We start from the raw sequence: 23199 nt of genomic DNA, 5'->3' as shown, positions 1-23199 counted from the left end.
AAGCTTCTGACTTTAATTGGTTCAACATTTGAACAAATAACTATTGAGATTAGCTGTGAAACATTCTCCTACTAACTCTCTCATCTCCATATTTCTTAGAGAGTGAGAGAGGACGCATGTCTTTGTCTCAGTTGTTTGTAGTTTTGGACCGTTGGTACGACGCTCCCTCGCTGTGTTCAACTTCAGGCCAAGCAATGTCTGTAGGAATGTTTTCCTTCATTCAGCTTCACATTTCTAGCTTAGACACAGCAGAGGGTAAAAACCTGCGGCAGAGAAACAAACACGCATTCCTGAAACGCACGGCACCAAGGAGCGAGCAGTGTGCAGCCTGGCTGACCAAAAAGCTCGATTCATGTGAAGTCCCTTTCAGCGCTTGCCAAGGTGCAAGGGGTCAAAGTGCAGCTGGAGGCCCTGCAAACTGTTAGCTGGGATCAGATGAGCTGCTGGCCGCCGCGGCTCGCCTCGCTGCTGCTGCTGCTGATGCTGGTGTTTAATACCCAACCAGGACGCAGCTGTGAGTGACGCAGTTTTAAAACCAACTGGAGTGGGATTTGATTGTTAGCTGTTCTGCTGATACGCCTCGTTCATTGCTTTAATAAAGTCACCGATACTTTTCTGTTCTGACCTCTGATCTCGCGCCCTCATCTCACCTGTCTGCATCCTGCGCTGCAGCTGAGTGTTTGTGTTGTATACGCTTTAGTTTGACTTGATCTCATTCCTAAGTTTAGTTTCTACTTACTAGCTACAATGGCAGCTCAGATATGTGTTATGTAAACATGTGAATGAGGGATGGAGGCAGATTATTGAACATATTCACATGTTTGGAGATGTTGCATTTCAGAAACAATCAGGGTTATTTTTCTTATCTATGACTGCAAAGGATTCTTCATTTACTCCTAGTTTTTAAGCCGAAAGGTTGATGCAGGGATACACCTGGAGCTCCTACTGAGACTCTTCCTGCTTCAGCTTGGATGTTAAATGTTAAAGTTTATAATATTTAGATCTCAAAGATGCTGAAGAGAGTAGCTTGGTTATTTTTCTCCGTAAAAGAAGGGAGAAGGTTGCTTTGTTTTCATTTTATGGAACCAGAAGACATCTGGAAACAGTCTTGTCTAATAAAGTATCAGGCCCGGTGGTGACAGGGTGCTGATTTGGTCTTATTTGAAAGTCTTGGACGCATTGTGTGCGCCATGGAGTCCTCGCTGTATCAAACTATTCCAGTCAGCGATTAGGTCATTTGTCTCCACACGTTTCTGCGATGCCGAAAATATGAGTTTAACAAAAAAAATACAATTTAGTACAAACGTTGAATCTCACAGGGTTGGCCCATTTGGGGGAGACATAGTAATTAGTCTGTGAAGAACTTTTGTCCTCTGCCAACTCCTGTATCAGCCGTTACCTGGTTACGAGGGGCGGGCTCAGGTCAGCCATGGCAAAGAGGCTGGAAGAAAAACTAAAGTCCTAAACTAAAGTGAAACTTAGTTCAAAGTTTATGGCTGAACAATACACTGGTAAATTTTTACAAAGAACAAATACAAAGAACGAAAAAAAAAACAGACAAAAATATCTCATGCGATTAAATAAATACTTAAAAAAAGTAATATATAAAATACGGTTGAAGATTATAAGGGACAATAAATTAAGAAGGTAATTATTACAAAGGTGAATAAATAAAGATGCTAATGAAAAGTGATATAGATATATACATTTATGTCTCACTATAATTTAATTTCTGCCTACATTTATTAGTTTATTGTATTTTGGGGGCAATTAATTGTATGCTTATTTATTTGTTGAGCATTTATTTCTGTATTTATTTTTTAATATGTCAGAGTTGGTCCTTCATATGCTTCAAAATTGAGCATAAATCAAAAATGTCTGCGTCATAAATGCGTCAAGCTCACTGCGACACACTGCTGAAGGGGTATAACTGCCCTTAAGACAGACTGAGCTTTGCCATTTAACGAGGTGACAAATAAAGTCTCAGCTTATTTTTATTCTTTTTATTAAGATCTGAGGGCAGGGAGGACAAATGGGACATCTTCAAAAATGACTTTTGCTGAAATTTTATACCAAGAGAACAACAGTTATTCTACTTGTAGCAACGAACGCTTGTTGTTGAAGCAAAGTTAAAAGTTATGTAGCTTAATATGGCTAACTGACTGCGCTGAAATGGGATATCCTGTTAGCCCTCACAAACAGCTAGCCACAGCGCTGCGCAGCTCCCCCCCTTTATATGGTCTTGCAGTAACTTTGTTCACCATAAAGATCTTTTTTCAGTTTTGTTATCGATCAGATAAAACTTCATCAGACACGCTAACACTACAGATGCTCCCGACTCGGCACGCGGACAATGCATAATATTATCGTTGTCTGGGCAACCACAATTTTTCACTTAATGTAGCAACATTCAGCCAATCATGAAGCGTGACATCACTGGCATGCGCAGGACCTGAGCAGATCTGGTACCTACACCGGACACCTTCGAACTCTTCAGCGTTCAACACAAGCAAGGCCTTGGTTTAGTTTGAAAATTAACCATGTTTGGGGTTTAAAAAAGGCAAATATTGCTTTGAACATTGGAAGAAGTAAAAATTTAGTAGGCCTTTATGTGGATAAAGAGTAAGTTGATTTTTCTCATGTTCAACTCTAAAGCTTTTTTACAAAAGGATCCCTTTCGTAAGGGCGGGTCAATACTTTGCAAAAGCATAATGTTCTTCTGAGCCACAGGAAATTAAACAAGTCATTAAATTTTAAATATTTGTTAAAAATTAAATTCTTTTTAAATCATTTTCAGTTACTTTATAAAAAAAAATACTTTTCAGGTTAATGACAATAAATTGAAGCAAAAATACTGGAAAACGCAAAAGTCAGAAAACACAAAATGGAAAAAATTTGGATTTGGTAAAAACTAAACTGGTTTTCATAGAGGCCCTACATAAAGGTGGCAGTGGCCTAAGCAAAAGTCTGAGCCAAAGTCTGATTTAAAACCTCTCATTTTAGGAAAATATTCAATATAAGTTGCAATATTGTGCAGTAACAAAAGTGATATTAAGTAAGAATGCACAAATATGAACATTTTGTTTCATATCAATATCCAGTATGAATATTATCATAAAGGCTGATAACTAATTCTTCCTGATATTATAAATGATGTCCTTCTTTACCTTTTAGACAGTGAAAAACTTTTTTTTTTTTTTTTTTTTTTGTTGAACACCCGAAAAACACATGGCTGACCCCCCTGAAACAGAAAATAAAAATCAACTAGATGGAAATAATGATCGGCTGTTAATATAGGCCTAGTTTGACCTATCAGAGATCCAACACTGATCATTATTTTGATCAGATATATTGTGCTGCTCCTCCATGAATAGAACAGAGGCTGTTGGACTCTTGGTTTTTTCACACACAGCTTCTTTGTCACATATTTCTGAGTCAGAGTTTCGCTTGCTTGGAATGAAGAAGAAGCAACATCATCTCAGATGGCTGGAATATTTTCCTCTGCTCACCTTAGCTGTACTTATGAGAAAAATGCGACACGTCAAACCGGTTTTTTAGTCATCAGCGAGGGGGGAAAAACACCACTGTTTGGAATCCCAATACTCTTATCTGGTTACGCCAGTGATTTTTGATAAATTAACGCTATAAATAAGGGGATACATAAGGTAGATGAATGCAGGAGGTAAGTAGAGGGACTGATAGAAAACCCTCCCATCACCGTCCTCTCCCAGGAATGAAGAAAAGCCGCCCGCCGTTTGTCACGCCTGTCATTTAGGGTTGCTTTTACAAGCGTCCTGCTCAGAGGACACAACAGATATCATCTGAATATTTTCAATCTTGGGGGAGTGGCAGCCTAGTTGTTAGGGCATAGAGCTCGGAATCCTGAAGTTCTGGGTTCAAGCCCACTCCCGCAGACTGCCACTCTGGCTCCCTGAGCAAACACCCTTAATCCCACACTGCTCCCTGGGCACCGCACAATGGCAGCCCACTGCTCCCCAAGGGGATGGGTTACATGCAGAGGTAAATTTCTCCAATGTGAACTCAATAAAGTTCAATTATAAAAATGTTTTCATCTGCAGCTGTACAGGAACGTTTCCCGTATAAAAACAGAGTCACCTCCTATTAATGATTAAAGTCCCTGCAGCCTTCTGTGATATGCTCTGAACTTTACATGATGAAACAAAAAGGGAACGTTCTGTGGAGCCAAACTTTCCTCCAACATAGTTATAAATTCCTAAGTGTGCGGTATCATGTCGTCAGGCCGAAGGAATGCTGCCAGCCAGATAAGAGTCAGCAGAAAGGCTGCGGCCGGTTGTTGTTTTTTATGATCCGAATGCCAGTTAATCATGACGGATTACGGCGCGAGCGTGAAAGAGCGCCGTGTTTGTTTGCATAAATGTTTTACAGTTGGACCTTGAGCTGCTGTGAAATGCAGCTTGAAGTAAGTCCACTTGAGGTATTTCTGTGCTTTTGAATGAGTCGGGCTGAGTCACCGCTCAGCTATGCAGCTAACCTCCCAGGGTGTTTTCACTCAGCTGGATTGTTGGCATCACAGAGCAGAAACAGAGAATCAAAAAAACTCCAAGCTGCAAGTTCATATTTGTCAACCTTAGTATCAAAGCGACACTGATGTAAAAATATTTCTATGCAGCTGTAGTCTAAGAAAAGCTTCTTATTAAATACATGCAGCCGTTCATGTGACGCTGAAAGCCAAGTCCTCTGTTAATTGGTAGATTTTCCACTTGGGGCATTAATATCCAATGTCCAGAAGAGAAAGAATGCAAAGCTGCCTCAGTCTTAGGAAAGTCTTTTCATGTTAAAGCCACAAAGTTGTTGCATTTTATTAATATATTACATTAGAACAACCGTTTCTTTGTTAATATAGAAGCAAAACAATTCATTATTTTTCTTTTTTGTGCATATTTAGGCCCCCTGTATCTCTACCAGCTTTGCACATGTAAACTTAGGAACTGGTCATATTGGTTAACCTCCCTAATCTCTAATGTGCAGATAGAATGTTGCACCGATTCCACATTTAATTATTCAGATTCTTTAATTTGGATTTCTATAGATTCAGATAAATTCTGATATCAGAGTAACATTACTGGGATTTTTTTTTAAAGACTCCTCCCAACAAGCAAGTGTATGTATGAATTAGGGCTGAAACAATTAATTAGATTGATGATGATTGATTAATTGATTAATGATAATTGTCAACAAATTTAGTCATGGATTAATCGTTAACTGGGGCAGAGAGACTAAAATATGCTTTTAGCTGACAGAGCAATCCATTTAGAGCAGTAATTATACCAAGATTGTAAAAATATATAAGCATTTTACATTTAAGATAAAAAAAAAAAGGAATCTGTAAATATTCTCTATCCAGAACTCCTCAAGTGGCAAAGTTTGAGTTTCAGCTGGTTTAATTTTGTAAATATTCTCCTTTAATGAACCTTTGGTGATCCGATTATTAATCGATGATTCGGTGCGTCTCTATTTAGAGGCTTGTGCAAACATTAATATCCATCTGTCTTTCTGTCATCTCTGACCAGCGTCACTTTCCCCGTACCTTTAGCAGTGCAATGCTGCAGTATCTGATGCACGGTTCGCTTCTTAACCACACATTTGAATTAAGGGTCAAATATCAACCTCACCTTTCTTGCCGTCACTCTGCATTGAGGAATTTCTTGCTCTTTACGATGCTGTTTGTTGACTGACATTCTCTAATGGGGAGATAACAGTAAAGTAAAGCACATGTGGCATCTGTTCAGAGCTGAATACCAGGATGCTTTAATATCAGTATCAACCAAACTGGTCATTTTGAAGGAGTACAGCTTGTGAAGCAGTGTATTTGTTGGATCATGTGACAGATTGTGATGCAGCTCCGGATTGTTTATGTTTACCTGACGCTGTCTGTCATGGGGTCCAAGCGGTAGGCTAACATGATGTCCGTAAATATATGGGATTAATAAAGTATAATTGAATTGAATAACGGCAATATTCACATTGGACTTTGATATTGAGCTAAAATCTATTGACGATTGGCCGTTATCGCCCATAACGAGTAATAGCTGATATTTAATCAGCAAAGGGAAATCCAGTTTCAGTACAGCTCGTGCAAGAAGACAAAAACAGACATTAAACATGGGGGGGACATGGTGTCCGAGGCCACGCTGCCGTAAAAGGCACTGTCCTTGAAGTTAGAAAAACAAAAGAAAGGGGAAAAAAAAAATGTTTTTCACACTATCCTTAGCAAGGTACAGTTTGAGATTGCAAAAAAAGAAAACCTCAGCACCTAAGCAATCCAGATACAACACATCTTGCAGAATATGGTATTTGTCCTTTAAAATAAATCACATTGCCATCCCCTCTCCTCACCCCAGGGAACAAGATTAAAAAATTTTTTTTCATCTAAGAAATCAATACCAATGTTAGCACAGATGTATCCTGCTTGTCTAACACACCAGCATGCCACACTTTTAGATCTATATTCTATATCCCATATATCGTTTTCACTACAAAATAATGGTGCTGCTTGGTGCCTCTCCTTTTAATATAATCTGAGGCTCTGCTCTGTCAGAGATCCACAGTAGAGTCCATCTGATGGTTATGTGCAACATTGGACCTTCAAGTATTGATGTGGCTTTTTAAGCCAGCGCTGGTTCAAAAACAGGCCTTGGATGCGCTGCAGAGTTAAGGCATGGCGAGGAACAGTCCATCTGTCCTCCATTGCTTTCAGGTGCCCAGTAAGCAGAAAAATGCCTTTATTTCCTACATTCCTGCAGCTCAGTGACATAATAGTTTGATTAGATCTATTAGATATCGGATGAAGGAATCTGATCCAGTTGTTTTTATATTCATTAAGATCATAGCTCTGATGACTGCAACGCTGCTAAAGTCAACCCACAGAGCACACACAGCAGCCGGTGATGATTTCTATCTGTGTCCGCATCTTTAGGAGTAATTATGTCGAGCCTGATGCTTTTACTCACATGGAAAGGTATACTTTTCATTCATTCAACTGTATTATTGAACCGGTATCGGATTTGACCGTTAGGCTTAGTCCATGCATCAATATTGGTTTGGATCGGGTGGGGGATTGGTGCATCTCCACTCATATGTATTTAATATAAAGGGTTTTCTTTTTTCGCTTATCATGCAGCTCTGCAGAAAGCAAAAGGAGAAACGGGAATGGCTGAAGTGCTTAAATGAACGTTTAGGGGGATTCAGACAGACATCACAAAATAGGGAAAGAAAAATGAAGAAAAGTAAAGATCACTGCAAGTGAAAATCTGGATCACGGTTTTAGATTTTTATTGGTTTTCTATTTTAATTTTATTTGCTGTTTGCTAATTTTCTTGCATTCTTTTCTTTGCAAAGCTGACCAAGATGGAGGTCTATGTCCGACATTAACGACTTTTAGACTTGGATCTGAATTCATAGATCTCAGTTTCCTTTTTTTTCCACTTCTCAGGGTATTTGACGTCTTGCGTTCCCTTTTGAAGTATCTGTGATTGATCATTTGTGGATGAGTTCAGGTTGTAAAGATAAGTGACTGACAGAAAACCAGCAGGAGAAGCCATGGAGGGCTCCCTCGGCTCGCCGGCCTGACATCAGGATTTAGTGTCTGGAAGGAAAAGGATGCGACGTGGACACGCGGCCAGGGAAGCAGCCTTCAACAGCCTCCCTGTCTTTCTGAGCTAAATTTAGAGCGAGCTGAGGGGGTCTTCTAGGGGCCCCTTTTCATTATTCATCAGCTGAAAGAGGAGCCAGTTTAATGTCTCTGTTCAGCTGCGAGCCTCTGCTCTTTGTGCAGGTGTCTGTCCCTCCCTCTGCGTTGGGAGGCTACTGGTTTAGAGCGTCTCTGAGCAAATCACCATGGATGAAGCTCCATCCAGTGTCCTTCTCCCTGCTGAAGATGAATCGTCCTCTAAGGATAAAATCAGATCAGATGCTGTTTTTGGATCATATATTGAGCTGTTTGCCAGATAACTCGAAACGAAACTTTAAAAACCGTTCCGTCGTTCTCTTGTAGGACCGTTTCTCTTGGCTGCAGCTGAAACCTCAACTCTGCATCCTCTTTAATGCACCAGTAGTAGATGTGTTAGTTGGGAGGCTAGAGAGTTTTCTCTGCAGGTCGGAAAACACGGCAAAAAGGATCCGGCCTCGAATGGCTTCAGCTTTGCTTTGAATGGTGGTCCTCCTGGATTGAATGAAAATCATCAATGAATCCGTCAGGACTTCATTGTTGACTCGCCTCTAAAATCTACGAAAAGTAATATTTCATATTAAAGAAATGGTTTATAGGAATGATCACCGCTTTTAAAATGAACATCTCCTGCCTTGTATTTATTCCTATTTAGTTTCCCTTTATTTCACCAGGATTAACCTCAGTGAGTTAAAACCAGGGATTCCTGGCACCATTATAAAACCCCAGTAAGTTGGGGGGAAAAAATTGTCTGATTAGTAACACTGAAAAAGCTCTTGACAGGACATTCTGCACATAAACAGTTCTTAACCTTATGATTAATCTAAACCAGAGTTAGTTGCTAATCTTATCTAAGATATTGGTGTTGCTCATCCTTAGCTGAATCATCAAAACATCTAAAGACACTTTCCTGAAATGCATCTGTAATAAGTTTATTAAAGGGCGGGATGGATAATTCTACATGGGTATAATAACATCTGATAATCTGAAAAGTGTGGCATGTCTTCTTTTAGGTGAAAACCTGTAGATTCCCATTAGATGTCAACTAATAGAGTCCATGTGATCGCGCCCTAGTTCAGAGGAAAGCCGTTGTTGTTTCCTTATATCTGTTCAAAGAAGAGCAAAAGAAAAGTGGATCCAACAGCACACTTAATAGCGGAACATAGCGGTGGCTGCATCATGCTGTTGGGAGACATCTTCATCAGGGACGGAATAACCGGAAGGATTTTACTATATGGTCACGGGAGCAAATCCAAATGCAACATGTCAGAATGGCCTAGTCAAAGGCCAGAGCCGAATCTTACTGAAAAACAGTGATACTGCAGTTATTCTGAAAAGATGAATTGGAAAATGTCTGAACCCAGAAATTGAAAAACTTGAAGAGAATTCCCAAACATGCAGCTGGTTATTAATTTTATTTTATTAAGTTTTCCCATCGTATACGAGGACCCACCAGTCAGTTGCGTTCTTCTAAAAATGACGAGCTTGAGATAAACCATCACGTCTGGAGTCGTCTTGTGAACCCTGGCACCGCACCACTGGAGTCATCAGCCTCCGCCTTTGCTGTAGTGTCAAGGGTTGCCCTGGAAACGTCCTAGCGATACGTCGGAATTGCTTGAGGAATTTAGGGGGCCGGTTTCCTCCTATTGTGTCCCATCAGATGGGTCCCCTTCCCCCATTATTCACCCCCATTTTCCCTCAGAAGTTAAAGGAGGACTCTGCAGAACAACACAACACCCCCCCACCCCTCTCTTCATGAAGCTCAGACAGAGACACGTGGTTCAGTTAAAACCGTTTGAATCCGAACTAAAATTACTCAGCAGCTTCTGTTGTCTTACATGAAAGTTCTGTTAAATTAATAAAATAAATAAAAAACATATGAAAGGAATTAATTTGTCACCGTTTTGCACAAAATAACTTAACCAACCTAAATAAGCTGTTGGTCTTATAATTTACCAGATTAGAACAGCTGGGGAATAAGCAATCTTTAAGTGGTTCTGGTTCTGAATCGGTTCTGTTCTTCTCCCTCAGGCAGACCAAGCCCCTGTCATTCGCCGACTGCATCGGAGATGAGCTGCCCGTGGGCTGGGAGGAGGCGTACGACCCCGTCGTTGGATCGTACTATGTCGACCACAACACCAGTGAGTCTGCGCTCATCTGTCTGTTTCACCTAAACGATGCGTCTAACAGATGTTAACCATCAGACTGATTTCGCCCGCAGAGAGGACCCAGCTGGAGGACCCGCGGGCCCAGTGGCAGCGGGAGCAGGAGTCCATGCTGCGGGACTACCTGGCTGTGGCCGGGGACGCGCTCAGCGCGCAGAAGGAGATCTACCAGGTGAAGGAGCAGAGGCTGCGGCTGGCGCAGCAGGAGTACCAGCAGCTCAACGATACCTGGAGGGACAAGTCCAAGTCGCAGACGAGCTGTGAGTCTGAAGCGAGCTCAGTGTCACCTGTGAGGGAGGAAGTAGAGGCAGATACGATCAAAGAGAGGTTTAAAGCCACAGAAAAACAATCATTTATTCATTACTGTTTGAAAATAGTTCTGTTGGTGACATTAAAGGAGAATTCCGGTTTTTAACACTTTTAGCCCATTTTCTGTAGTGTCCAGGATGAAATCGAATGATCGACACCAAAATTTTGACAATTGCTCCTGTCTCTGCTTTTTGGCTCATTTAGAATCCACCCCTGGCTGCTTCAGAACGGCTTCCATAGTGCATGTCCGATAATGTCCTTAAAACAACCTTAAACGTTCTTTTTTTAAAATATGCTACTCACCGGGTCGTCAGCGCTGTTCAATGACGTTCCAAAAAAAGTTTCGTAAAGAAAAAACGTTCCTGTAGTGTTTTATTTAGCATTTTGTAAATCCCATTGAGTTCTGTAGGAATAGTCAATATTCCGCTGCCACCGGAAACGGAAATGGGGCCTGTTTACACAGTTGTAGTCTTTTTGCTTCACCCTGTGTACTCCGACGTCGAGAATCAAGAATCCACCTTTCGTATTCCATTTTCAGAGTTTTTTAAAGTGTTTAACAGAGACGTTAGCACCTCGACGTCGGAGTACACAGAGTGAAGCGAAAAGACTACAACTGTGTAAACAGGCCCCATTTCCGTTTCCGGTGGCAGCGGAATATTGACTATTCCAACAGAACTCAATGGGATTTACAAAATGCTAAATAAAACACTACAGGAACGTTTTTTCTTTACGAAACTTTTTTTGGAACGTCATTGAACAGCGCTGACGACCCGGTGAGTAGCATATTTAAAAAAAAGAACGTTTAAGGTTGTTTTAAGGACATTATCGGACATGCACTATGGAAGCCATTCTGAAGCAGCCAGGGGTGGATTCTAAATGAGCCAAAAAGCAGAGACAGGAGCAATTGTCAAAATTTTGGTGTCGATCATTCAATTTCATCCTGGACACTACAGAAAATGGGCTAAAAGTGTTAAAAACCGGAATTCTCCTTTAACCTGCTGCAGATCAGTCCACCCTGACAGTCATCTTGTTTTATTTCTTTTTGCATATTTCTTTATTTATTTATTTGCTGACTTTTCTTTAAAGGAGTCTTTTGAATTTATTTTATTTCCGGTAAGTATTATTATTTGCCCATTTATTCCTAAAATGTTTTTAGACACTCATTTAGATGTTATTTCTTTAATTTAATTTTAATCATATATTTTAGTTAAATTAGATAGTTTTTATTTATTTTCTCATCCATCCTTTATGTTTATTTATTTATTTATTTTTTTAAGTTTTGTTAAATATAATTTTTTTTTAATGTTCTTTCTTTCCTTTTTATAATTGTATTAAGCCTTTTTTTTTTTTTTTAGATTGTCTACATATGCTTACATGGCATTTTATTATTTTACCTTTGGGTAAACCACTTTTTCATCTCTTTCTTCTTTTCCGTCTGTTGCTTGTTTTAATGCAACTTATTACATAAATCATAAATAGGATCTAATTTGTTCCTTTTTCCTTGCAGTAAATTCCAGGTCATCCTCTACCAGCAAATATGACCCAGAAATCCTCAAAGCAGATATCGCCACAGCCAAAAGTCGAGTAAGAGATGTTCGTTGTGTTTTTGAAGAAGCTGATGGCTGCAAAGATTAATAGTTTAGCAACAATTTCACACCGGTTTATGTGTGATGGATGAAAGCATTCGATTATAAATAAATAATTTATAGAATAAATGTTTATAAAGAAGTTATAAAGTGTTCACAGATTTATTTATTACATATCTCTAAACTATCATTATCCATCCATATCAGGGATCGGCAACCCAAACTGCTCAAAGAGTCATATTAAACCAAAAAAAACAAATCTGTCTTGAGCTGCAAAAATGTAAAAGTTTTATATAAGCCTTGTATGGCAACACGGGCTCTGAGTGCATTAGATCACAATAAAAAAAGGACAACGTGTGCTTAAAAATATATTAAGCATTCATGATTAATGTTAATCCTGTAGCAAATGTCACATAGCAGCATGAGGTGAGATAGAAACAGTGGACGCTCTCACGATGTGGAATTCACCGCGCGGTTTAAGTTTCGTTGCATTGATGAAATTATAGAAACACAATAAAGTCATATTTCTATGGTGGACGTGTTTCTATTGGGAGAAGTTGATTGAGTCAAGAGGAACCAAGCAGGAACTGGTATCCATCAGAGCAGAGCTCTCTAACCCCAAAATCCCACCTCCTTCGTCACCAGCGTTCCTCTGTGATATTTATATTTGAGAATTTGGGGGGAAAAAATTTAACAAAATTCACATACCTGCATCAAAGCGCTGCCTGTTTGATCTGTGGACAGTTTTTTCATGCTTGAAACAAAACTAGCAGGAGTGGAGTTTGGAGATGCAATCCATTTCTTAAATCTATCTTTGCGCTCCTCTAATTTATCCAGAAGATTTGCAATCACAATCTTTCTCTCACTCACAGCTTTGTTAGCGGCTGCATATTTAGCCTTCCCTGGAAATGCCTTTCCAAGTTACTATTTTTATTATTTAGCGAATTCTTGTGCCCAGGGGCGGATCTAGAAAAATATTTATGGGGTGGCAAGAGGGGGGCAGGAATTTTTTAGGGGTGGCAACATATGGCATTTGTTTACACTGAATTTAATCACAGTTATCACAGTTTGGTGAGAATAGTATGTACAGTACTAGTGTTTCATGTGAAACAGTTCATATTAATAATTAATCGTACAATGTGATCTCACTTAATAGGAGATAGAAGAATGATAACACTACTTCTAGAGGGGCATTATCACAGGAAAGGTATTAAGGTAAGACACAGGTGCTGAGTCGCAGATGTGTGAGACTGACTGTCAGAGAGGCAGCTTTGCAGCATTTGCACAAGAAGAAACGATAGAAAGAAAAAGTTACCCATCAGAGATCTATGGACTGAGCTGGACTAAAGTGAGCAGAACTACACAGTAGAAATAAATGGGTCAAGGCACCCAAACAAGGTACCAGACATCCATGTATTGTTTACTCTGAACACACATTTACCCCATTTGTTCCTCAGTAACTTGACATACAGCAGTTAAGGCAACATGAAAGGGACATCATGCTGTCGATAGAGCTGTATATGGAGGACCAACTCTGCCATATTTACAAATAAATACATAAATAAATAAATGTTCAATAAATAAATAAGCATACAATTAATTGCCACCAAAAATACAATCAACAAATAAATGTAATTAGAAATTATATTATAATGGCAGGCAGAAATGTTAAAAGGGCAGGCAGAAAGAAATAACGGCGAAGAAATAACTAGGGTAAAAAAATACAAAGGAAGAATAAAACAGACAAAAATATTATAACATGCACATAAATAAATACTTAAAAATATAAGTAATGAAAAAATTAAGTTGAAGATAATAAATGACAAAAAAATAAATAAGGTAAATATTAAAAAGGCAAAGAAATAAAGAAGCCAATTAAAAGAGTTATATACCTTTATGACTAGCTGTATAATTTAATTTCTACTTACATTTATTTGTTGTTTGTATTTTTGGTGGCAATCAATTGTATGCTTATTTATTTATTAAGCATTTATTTATTTCTGTATTTATTTTTAAATATGGCAGAGTTGGTCCTCCATACTGCTGTATCAACAAATTAACAAAGAGGCGGGTTCTGTATGTTACATCAAAATCTCCACAAATCTGAAAAGAAGCAACATAAAAATACATTTTGCTTGTGAGTAGGTTCATACGGGTCATTTCTGGATAGTTTCATATTATATATACAAAAAAGAAACAACAACACTGCTTCATATTAAGCAGGATTTACACCAGTATCACATTTTTAACTTTTAACACTTTTGGTTTTATTAAAGGAAATATCAGATTTTCTCAGGGGCCAAAACAAAATGTAGCAGCTCTGTAAAGGCTCACCAGAGAGCAAAACATAAAGTTATCATGAGTATAACAGCTGAATGCGGCGATTTCCATGTTGCTCTGCAAAACCCTTCACAACTTTATTTAGATCCAATGCCTTTGTGCGTTTTGATTTGAGTACCAACCAAACTTGATGGTCTCTTTTCTGTCATAGTTGACCGAAAATATGTCTTTATGAGGCTGAGACATCAGGCCTAACTAACATCATAGATAGAGAAATAACGATCTGCAACCTGATTTTTATCATCTCAAAATCAGCATTGCAGCTATGCTAGCAACATTGTGCTTTCATTATGATTTCATTTCTCGATAGATAGTTAATCAATTTTTACCTGTTTCATCCCGTTTCTCCTCTCCCCATCACCCCTGGCTCCCTCGCTTTGCCCCATTCGGTTTTCAAAACAATCAGTCTCAGTCGCTCTCGCGTCATCTCGTGCTGCATTCACTGCAGTCCGACATTAGAAATTAGCGGTCGTAATTCTCAAATGATCCATAATTTATAAGCCTCGCCACCCCTACCGCCAACTGGGGTGGCAGCTGGGGTGGCAAGGCTGTCATTTAGGGTGGCAGTTGCCACCCTATGCCACCCCAGTAGATCCGCCTATGCTTGTGCCAAAGAAAACACGCAGGCAATCCTTCCGCATTGATAATGAAAGCAAACGATTCGCTCCATTCTTCTTTGAATCCCCTGTTCTCATCAGCTATCTTCCTTTATTCCCCTTTGGCATCCATTGCCCGAGACACACCTGCCGCTTTCTTTGCCTGGCACCGCGCCGCGCTGAGCGGGTGTTGCAGGCTTTGACCACTGATCTCTATGGCTATGACGCACATTTCCGTTGAAATAAATGTTCACATACATTGTTTAAATGTATTTATTACACAAATGTTTACAGCATTGGAAAACATAATGAATGTTAGTTTGATCTCTTGCACACCATATTAAAATAAACAAACCAATGTCTTAAATAAGACTTTCATAGGTCTTAATTTTTAAAACATCATAAAAAGGATAATTTTTATTACAATTTATATATTTGTAATCTAAAAAAAACATTAAAATTGAAAATTTTTCTTTTATTTAAAAAAAATAACATCTCGCCATTATTGGTTCCATCACGATAGCGGAAGCAATAATAGCGTTGTTGCGGCCGGGACATTTGGGAGATGCACCATTTACTTTTTGTCTGGAAAATATGAGGAAGTGTAAATGTAACGAAAATTGGCTCCAGCCAAGAGTTTTCTCCATGGCTAAAACCAGGGAACATACATGAGGCTCAGTGTATTTTTGTGAAAGTAGCGATTCAAGCGCGGAACAATGGGAATTAAGGCAGTGGAGTCGCAAATGCGAAGCGCGAAACACAAAGCGTCAAAATGGAGTTACAGAGAAACAGCCAGTATTTCTCAATTTTGTTCCACCCTTGTCTCGGCAACGCCATCAAACATACTAAGAAAACGATGCAAAAAAAATAGCTGCAAAAAAGACTTAGCACTGGTTATGTTGTGGCTTTAAAACTGATTTGTTTTGTTCCCTTCTAAAACAAAGTTTGTGAATTAAGTTAAATAATTGTTAAATATATATCTGTCATTTGTGTGTTTTTAGCTTTCTTCCTGTATGGGAAGCTTTTCAAAATTTGAAACATTAGTGCAGTGGTTTATGTTAAAATAAACCTTTGGGTTAAGTTGTTGCAAGCAGGTTTTTCTTGTGAATTTGGTCCTAAATTTTTATTTCAAGTGGCATTAAAAAGTCTTGAATTTAACTTGTCTTATGCTGTAGGAACCCTGCCTTCAAATCCGTCTGACCAAGTTTTTTCTCTTTTCATTGATATAACAGCCCAATGCTATTTAATATTAGAGTAAAATAACCTCGGTTTGAAGGTGTGAGTCAGATGCAGGGCAATTAGTTTTCTATCTCTAACCTGTTTCTTCTGTCTCAGGTGAACAAGCTGAAGCGGGACCTGGCCTGCATGAAGCAGGAGCTGCAGTACAAAGAGCAAGGCTACGCCACGCTCAGAGAGTGAGTGTCAGACATTCCTACAGTCGCCAGAGGTTTTTAGTAGCAAAGCTTAAAGGAGAAGTTCGGTTTTTTACACTTTAAGCCCATTTTCTGTAGTGTCCAGGATGAAATCGAATGATCGACACCAAAAGTTTGACAATTGGTCCTGTCTCTGCTTTTTGGCTCATTTAGAATCCCCCCCTGGCTGCTTTAGAATGGCTAGCATAGAGCATGTCCGATAATGTCCTTAAAACAACCTTAAACGTTCTTTTTTAAAAATATGCTACTCACCGTGTCGTCAGCGCTGTTCAATGACGTTCCAAAAAAAGTTTCGTGAAGAAAAAACGTTCCTGTAGTGTTTTATTTAGCATTTTGTAAATCCCATTGAGTTCTGTAGGAATAGTCAATATTCCGCTGCCACCGGAAACGGAAATGGGGCCTGTTTACACAGTTGTAGTCTTTTCGCTTCACTCTGTGTACTCCGACGTCGAGAATCAAGAATCCACCTTTCGTATTCCATTTTCAGAGTTTTTTAAAGTGTTTAACAGAGACGTTAGCACCTCGACGTCGGAGTACACAGAGTGAAGCGAAAAGACTACAACTGTGTAAACAGGCCCCATTTCCGTTTCCGGTGGCAGGGGAATATTGACTATTCCTACAGAACTCAATGGGATTTACAAAATGCTAAATAAAACACTACAGGAACGTTTTTTCTTTACGAAAATTTTTTGGAACGTCATTGAACAGCGCTGACGACCCGGTGAGTAGCATATTTTAAAAAAAGAACGTTTAAGGTTGTTTTAAGGACATTATCGGACATGCTCTATGCTAGCCATTCTAAAGCAGCCAGGGGGTGATTCTAAATGAGCCAAAAAGCAGAGACAGGACCAATTGTCAAACTTTTGGTGTCGATCATTCGATTTCATCCTGGACACTACAGAAAATGGGCTTAAAGTGTAAAAAACCGAACTTCTCCTTTAATTTGTTCATTTTAGTCTCATTCTATCTGGTGCATTTTTACACTTTTTAATCAAGTAAAACTAGGAATCCAAACGTTTCTCTCTGATCCTCATGATTCTGGCTGCGCTAAAGAGATAAAATGGACAAACTTTCACTTGTTGGAGTTTGTCCACCCCCCTTACAATAGGTGTGAAAACTTTAACAGGCCGATTGAGGCAAAGTGCTGCTTATCTCCTCAGTTATTGCTTCAGCTTTATCGCGCATTCCATCCAACCATTAAACAGAATAACACTGTCGTAAACAGCTGAACAGGAATGCGGTTTAGAGAGGAAACGCATCGGGGTTTATAATCTCTCCGACTGCAGCTCTGAATGTGAGGTCGCTGAGAAGCGGCAGAGCCTTTTTCCTTCTTCGGGTGCCGTCGGACGCTGAATTGAGAAGGAATGCTGTGCTTTCTGCCTTGCCTCATGCAGCACAGGGTGGTTGTCACGGAGGATTAAGGAGAAGCGGTCGAACGGCATTCCTCTCCCGCTGCAGCCGTCGGACGGCATCTTTTGACCAATAGGCGTATGAAGAAATGGGTTTGGGTTGGAATGCAGCCTCATCACCTGATAGGATTTCACAAAACAGAGCAGGGCCAGAGTTTTACAGTTTCAGGGGGAAAAAAACAATATCTGGATTATTTACATTTCCCTTACTTCTGATTCATTAAGAAAGAACATGCCTCCCTTTCATTTTGAAACAGTAGATATGTGTCAGCATGAAGTTTTCCTTTAGTTATTTATGAATCAACACCCAGATACACAAAAAAGCCATGAAAATAAAATGTATCTGGCTCAGCTTTCAGACCTCATTTAAGGACAAATTTGAGGGGATTAGCTTTTCCTTGTTACAGAGCAGTACCTCCCTCCATCACTTCCTCATTCTTCCTTTTTTCCCCCCTCTCCCTTGCTGTGTCTCTCATTCATGAAGCCTAACCCCCCCCACCCCCCCCCCCCCCCCCAGAAGAATGTTGAAGGGCCAGTTATTCAGATGAACGCTTGACTTGTTCATGTAGAGCTTTACGTAGCCGCTGCTGCTCTTGTTGTTTTTTCTGATGGTTTTTCAACTTTTTCTCCTCAGGCTCCTCAACTATAGTTCTAAATGAACATGGAATCAAAAAAGGAAATGGAAAACAATAGACGAACTGTGAAATCAGATACTAATCAAATTTTATTTGCATAAACTGCAGAGTTAGTAGGAGACAAGATGTGTAATGTTGAGGAAGCTTATGTCATTGTTGGTGATTTCGATTGAGCATCACTCCACCGTTAAGTATTTCAACCTTTCTGGACGCTCCAGGTACCCATATGTGCAAAAGCAACAGGCTGCATAGGGACAAGTTTGATAGTTGAAATAAAGATTGAAAATATTCAGGTACAAAGACTGAATCAATGTTTGGAGGATTGAAGGTGTTGCTTTCAAAACGAACAACCTTCTAGCTGCAAAGCATAGTGGTGGCGGAATCATGCTAATGTCCTCTCTCCTTGCCATTGGTACTAGTGCATTTTATAAAATGGGTAAAATAAAGAGCCCTATTAAAATTTTTTTTATTTTTTTTAAACTGAAATGTTCTCCAGTAATTTTAATAAAAAGAGACACACACTAGAGCTATTTCAATGCCCACACATAGGGGGAGCTCCATTTACTACTTGTAAAGTGATGTTTAGCCAAATATTTATGCATGTTTTAGTATATTCTGACCCTGTTTGGATTAGAGAATATGCAGTTAATCCCCTCATTTACATGTAGTTCACTTCTCTTTTGTTCTTTTATTTGACATTTTTAGTTCTATCACACCAACCTGCTAAAAAGAACATTTAATTTATAATTGAAATCCCGCAATTTCTCCTCAGATCAACATTTCTGATAGGCTGCTCCTTTACTGCATGTCAGACGTCAAAATTGAAACCTTTGACAGATTTTTTTCTTGCACATATATATTTTTTTTGCTTCATTATACCATCAGGACTCCACTACAGAGCCTTGTGGGACTCCACACGAAATAATTTCAATGTCTTTCAGCGACTACACAGATGTTTTTTCACCTACAAAACTGAAGTTTGGTTTAATGTTCTGCTTTGCAATCTTCCAGGATCAACCAGAAAGTGTCCAACAGCCCATACGGCTACAAGCCGCAGGACGCACAGGCTATCCTTAACGAGGTCCGCTCCATTCGAGACGCCATCAGCTCCGGGGAGAAGGAGAAGCAAGAGCTCATGCAGGTGAAAAAGCAAATACAGGAACTGGAGACATCGTTGTTGTTTGCATTAGAGCCGGTTTAACACTCCGATTACAGTTAGCTTCACTTTTTTTCTTTTGGAGCCGGATAAGGAATGTTCTTAATGTCCTATTAAAGTCCTCGTCTAGTATTAGTTAAATACTAGTTAAATATTTTGCTCTCAAAAACTGCGTTTCTCTTAGGAGCTAAAACGAAGGAACCTGCTTATTTTCCTACAGAAAGCTAGAATAGAGTTTGTGGATTGTGGAGGCTTATAATCTGTAGAAAGAAAAACCCCAAAACAAGCCAATGCTTTCTCAGTTTAGAACTAAAACAAGTTCTGCAAAGTACTCAGAAGAAAAAAAATAGGTTTATAATCAAAATGTTTTGTTAAATTGTCAAAGTGACACATCTCTGCAGATCCTCTAAATATTCAGAGTCTTGTCTTCTCTACAGCGCCTCCTAGAGGTATTTTGGAAATAGAGTTTCCACTCAAGATCTCTGGCAGAGGTCAAGATTTTTATTCTAAATGTCCTGGAAGTAAACTGATTTCATCAGGTGACCACACAAGATTTACTGGGGTTTTGTAAGTGAAACATGCCCAGAGCATTATGCATCCTCCACCATTTTTAGACACCACATTTTAGGAAAGATCCAGAATGTTTGTAGATTTCAACTCTGTAAATATTTTTTTTTCTCACATTATGACCCAAGATAAAGATCTTAGTGAGATTTTAATTTTTTTTTGTGTGTTTTTCAGTCAATTTTTTGGAAGTTGACTTTGACTCTACTTTAATCTTAATGAAGAGATCATGAATATTCATATTTGATAAGGTAAAAAAATATATATTTTAGCTATGTGCAGTGTTTATTTAGAAAAAAAAATAGGCTAGCAACAACAGGCCTCTGTGTTCTTATATTTACACCTTTCTCATTGAATATATTCAAAAAAATGAAGGGTCTTTTTTGCTTTTTAGGCATTTTCTATTCCCACCTAAAAATTCCTAGCTAATTGCCCACATCCTTACAGTCCTCTGCCATACCTAATAGTTGACATGACCCCTTTAACGCATTTCATCCACTTACTCGTCCTGAAGTGATGACTGGCACCAAGTCTCCATGACAACCAGCACTTATTTTTTTACTTCATCAGTTTAATGCAGACGTGACTTTAAACCAGATTTGTTGTGAAAGTCCTGAATTCTTATATGACGCAGAGGCGTATTGGAGAGGCCAGCATGTCCAGATGAGAGCTGTTTGAAAACATGAACAATAAAATACAGCGAATCAGCATCACACTGCAGCTGTGGAGCCTTACAGAGACCAGAAAACATGAGGAATGTTTTTCATTAACACCTGGAAGGCCGGGGCAATAAATCTGTTTGCATTGTTTTAAAACAGACGGGTTTATAACCAGAAAGTAGCGTAAAAATAAGATGGAGCAGCTGCGATCAGAGGAGATTGTGATGAAGCGCTGGAGGAGATGCCCCGTCTGTGAGTTTTATGAATGGCACTAAAGCAGATTTAGGAACTCGTAAGCTGATGCTGCAGGAGGCAGTTGGTGTTTTAATGTCCTGCCTCTGACCTTTGGTCGACCGTCTGTCAAATTCATAAAGGAGAAGGTGAGAAAAGCTGATATTTGGAATCATCTCAGAGATGATTTTTTGAGGTCATAAACTTACTGCTCGGATTTTTGTGACTTAAAATTTAAATCATTTTGAAATAATTCAGGGCTTTCTGATGTATGGAGCTTCTATTTTCAACAGCAAACTAAAAGAGAGATCTCAGCTAAGTTTAGATTGATCAGTCAGTAGGCGATGCTCTTACATCTGGGTGGATTTTTAAGGTTTCCTCATCAGACATGAGAACAGATAGATCGAGATGACTTAATATTCACGCTGCTGTCTGCAGTGATGGCTAAAAGCAGACAGCTTTAGTTTCTCTCACATGTCATCCAAAGTTAAAGTAAGGAGGATCATATCAGCTTTGGGTTGTCAACACCAGAAAGAACACTGGTGGAACTGGACTGAACAGGAATTGCTGCCATCTGATCATCTGCGCTATTCTGACAAAACAGTTTCTGTCAGAGTTGAGTTTGAAAAGTTTCCATAAATAAATCAACTTATGGTGCAAACTAAGTTGTAAATCAACAAACTGTCTGAATTGAATTGAAAGGTTCTCAATTTAAGTACTTTACCCATTAAAAAAATGTATTAAAAACGTAGAAGTGTAGTTGTAATTTGGAGAACTGACTCATACAGTCAGCTGAAAGGCAGCTATGTATAATTTAATAAAAATATGGAAACATTTTTAAAAAGCAAATGATTTGTTTATTTTTCAATAGAGCTGACATATCAGACATTTGATCAGATCCCAGGCTTCCTACTTCTAGCTTGTATTGATCACTTATGCTCTGCTCAAAAAAATGAAAGGAACACTTTGAAAACACATCAGATCTCAATGGGGAAAAAATCATGCTGTTTATTTATACTGATATGGACTGGGTGATGTGTTATGAACAAAAAGATGCCACATCATTTGATGGAAATGAAAAATATCAACCTACAGACGACTTAATTCAGACACCCCAAGACACCCCAAAAATTACAGTGAAGAAATGATGCGGCAGGCTAGTCCATTTAGCTGAAATTTCAGACAGCAACTCAAAATGGTATTCAGTAATTAATATGGTTCCCACGTGCGTGTATGCATGCATGACAATGTCGGGGCATGCTCCTAATGAGATGACGGATGGCATCCTGGGGTATCTCCTCCCAGATCTGGACCAGGGCATCACTGAGCTCCTGGACAGTCTGAGGTGCAACCTGGGGGAGTCGGATGGATCGAACCATAATGTCCCAGAGGTGTTCTATTGGATTTAGGTCAGGCGAGCGTGGGGGTCAATCAATGGTATCAATTCCTTCATCCTCAAAGAACTGCCTGCATACTCTCACCACATGAAGCCGGGCATCGTCTTGCACCAGGAGGAACCCAGGACCCACTGCACCAGCATAGAGTCTGACAATGGGTGCAAGGATTTCATCTCGATACCTAATGGCAGTCTGGGTGCCATTGTCTAGCCAGTATGCGTCCCTCCATTAATATGCCTCCCCAGACCATCACTGACCATCCACCACCAGACCGGTCATGCGGAACGATGTTACAGGCAGCATAACGTTCTCCAGAGCTCCTCCAGACCCTTTCACGTCTGTCTCGTGCTCAGGGTGAACCTGCTCTCATCTGTGAAAAGCACAGGGTCCCAGTGGTGGACTTGCCAATTCCGGTGTTGTTTGCTGGGCAGTGAGCACAGGGCCCACTAGAGGACGTCGGGCCCTCAGGCCACCCTCGTGAAGTCTGTTTCTGATTGTTTGGTCAGAGACATTCACACCATTGGCCTGCTAGAGGTCATTTTGTAGGGCTCTGGCAGTGCTCCTCCTGCTCCTCCTTGCACAAAGGAGCAGATACCGGTCCTGCTGATGCATTGTAGACCTTCTACAGCCCTGTCCAGCTCTCCTGGAGTAACTGCCTGTCTCCTGGAATCTCCTTCATGCTCTTGAGATTGTGCTGGGAGACACAGCAAACCTTCTGGCAATGGCACGTATTGATGTGCCATCCTGGAGGATGCACTGCCTGTGCAACCTCTGTAGGGTCCAGGTAGCGCCTCATGCTAACAGTAGTGACAGTGCAGAAAAAATGTCAGTAGTCTCCACCTGTAAATCCATTCCTCTTTTGATGGTCTTCTCGTTGTTGCCCCTCTAGTGCACCTGTTGTTAATTTCATTAACACCAAAGCAGCTGAAACTGATTAACAACCCCCTCTGCTACTTACCTGACCAAATCAATATCCCAGAAGTTTAATTAAATTGATGCTATACTCTGATT

The 23199-nt window shown here is 39.7% G+C and overlaps 1 protein-coding gene across 1 annotated transcript in view; it reads left to right on the top strand.

The window, feature by feature from the left end:
* wwc1 (WW and C2 domain containing 1) overlaps positions 1–23199 on the top strand; it is a 45269-nt gene that overhangs the window by 6811 nt on the left and 15259 nt on the right. The window contains exons 2-6 of the mRNA XM_038295815.1: positions 9740–9849; positions 9930–10133; positions 11690–11766; positions 16040–16119; positions 19193–19322. Coding sequence (XP_038151743.1) covers positions 9740–9849; positions 9930–10133; positions 11690–11766; positions 16040–16119; positions 19193–19322 — 601 coding nt within the window. The remainder of the gene's footprint in view (positions 1–9739; positions 9850–9929; positions 10134–11689; positions 11767–16039; positions 16120–19192; positions 19323–23199) is intronic.

Source organism: Cyprinodon tularosa, unplaced genomic scaffold (genome assembly GCF_016077235.1).
Source record: "Cyprinodon tularosa strain WSP-4 unplaced genomic scaffold, ASM1607723v1 ctg36, whole genome shotgun sequence".
Classification (NCBI taxonomy): Eukaryota; Metazoa; Chordata; class Actinopteri; order Cyprinodontiformes; family Cyprinodontidae; genus Cyprinodon; species Cyprinodon tularosa.
This window is presented reverse-complemented; position numbering and strand designations above follow the sequence as displayed.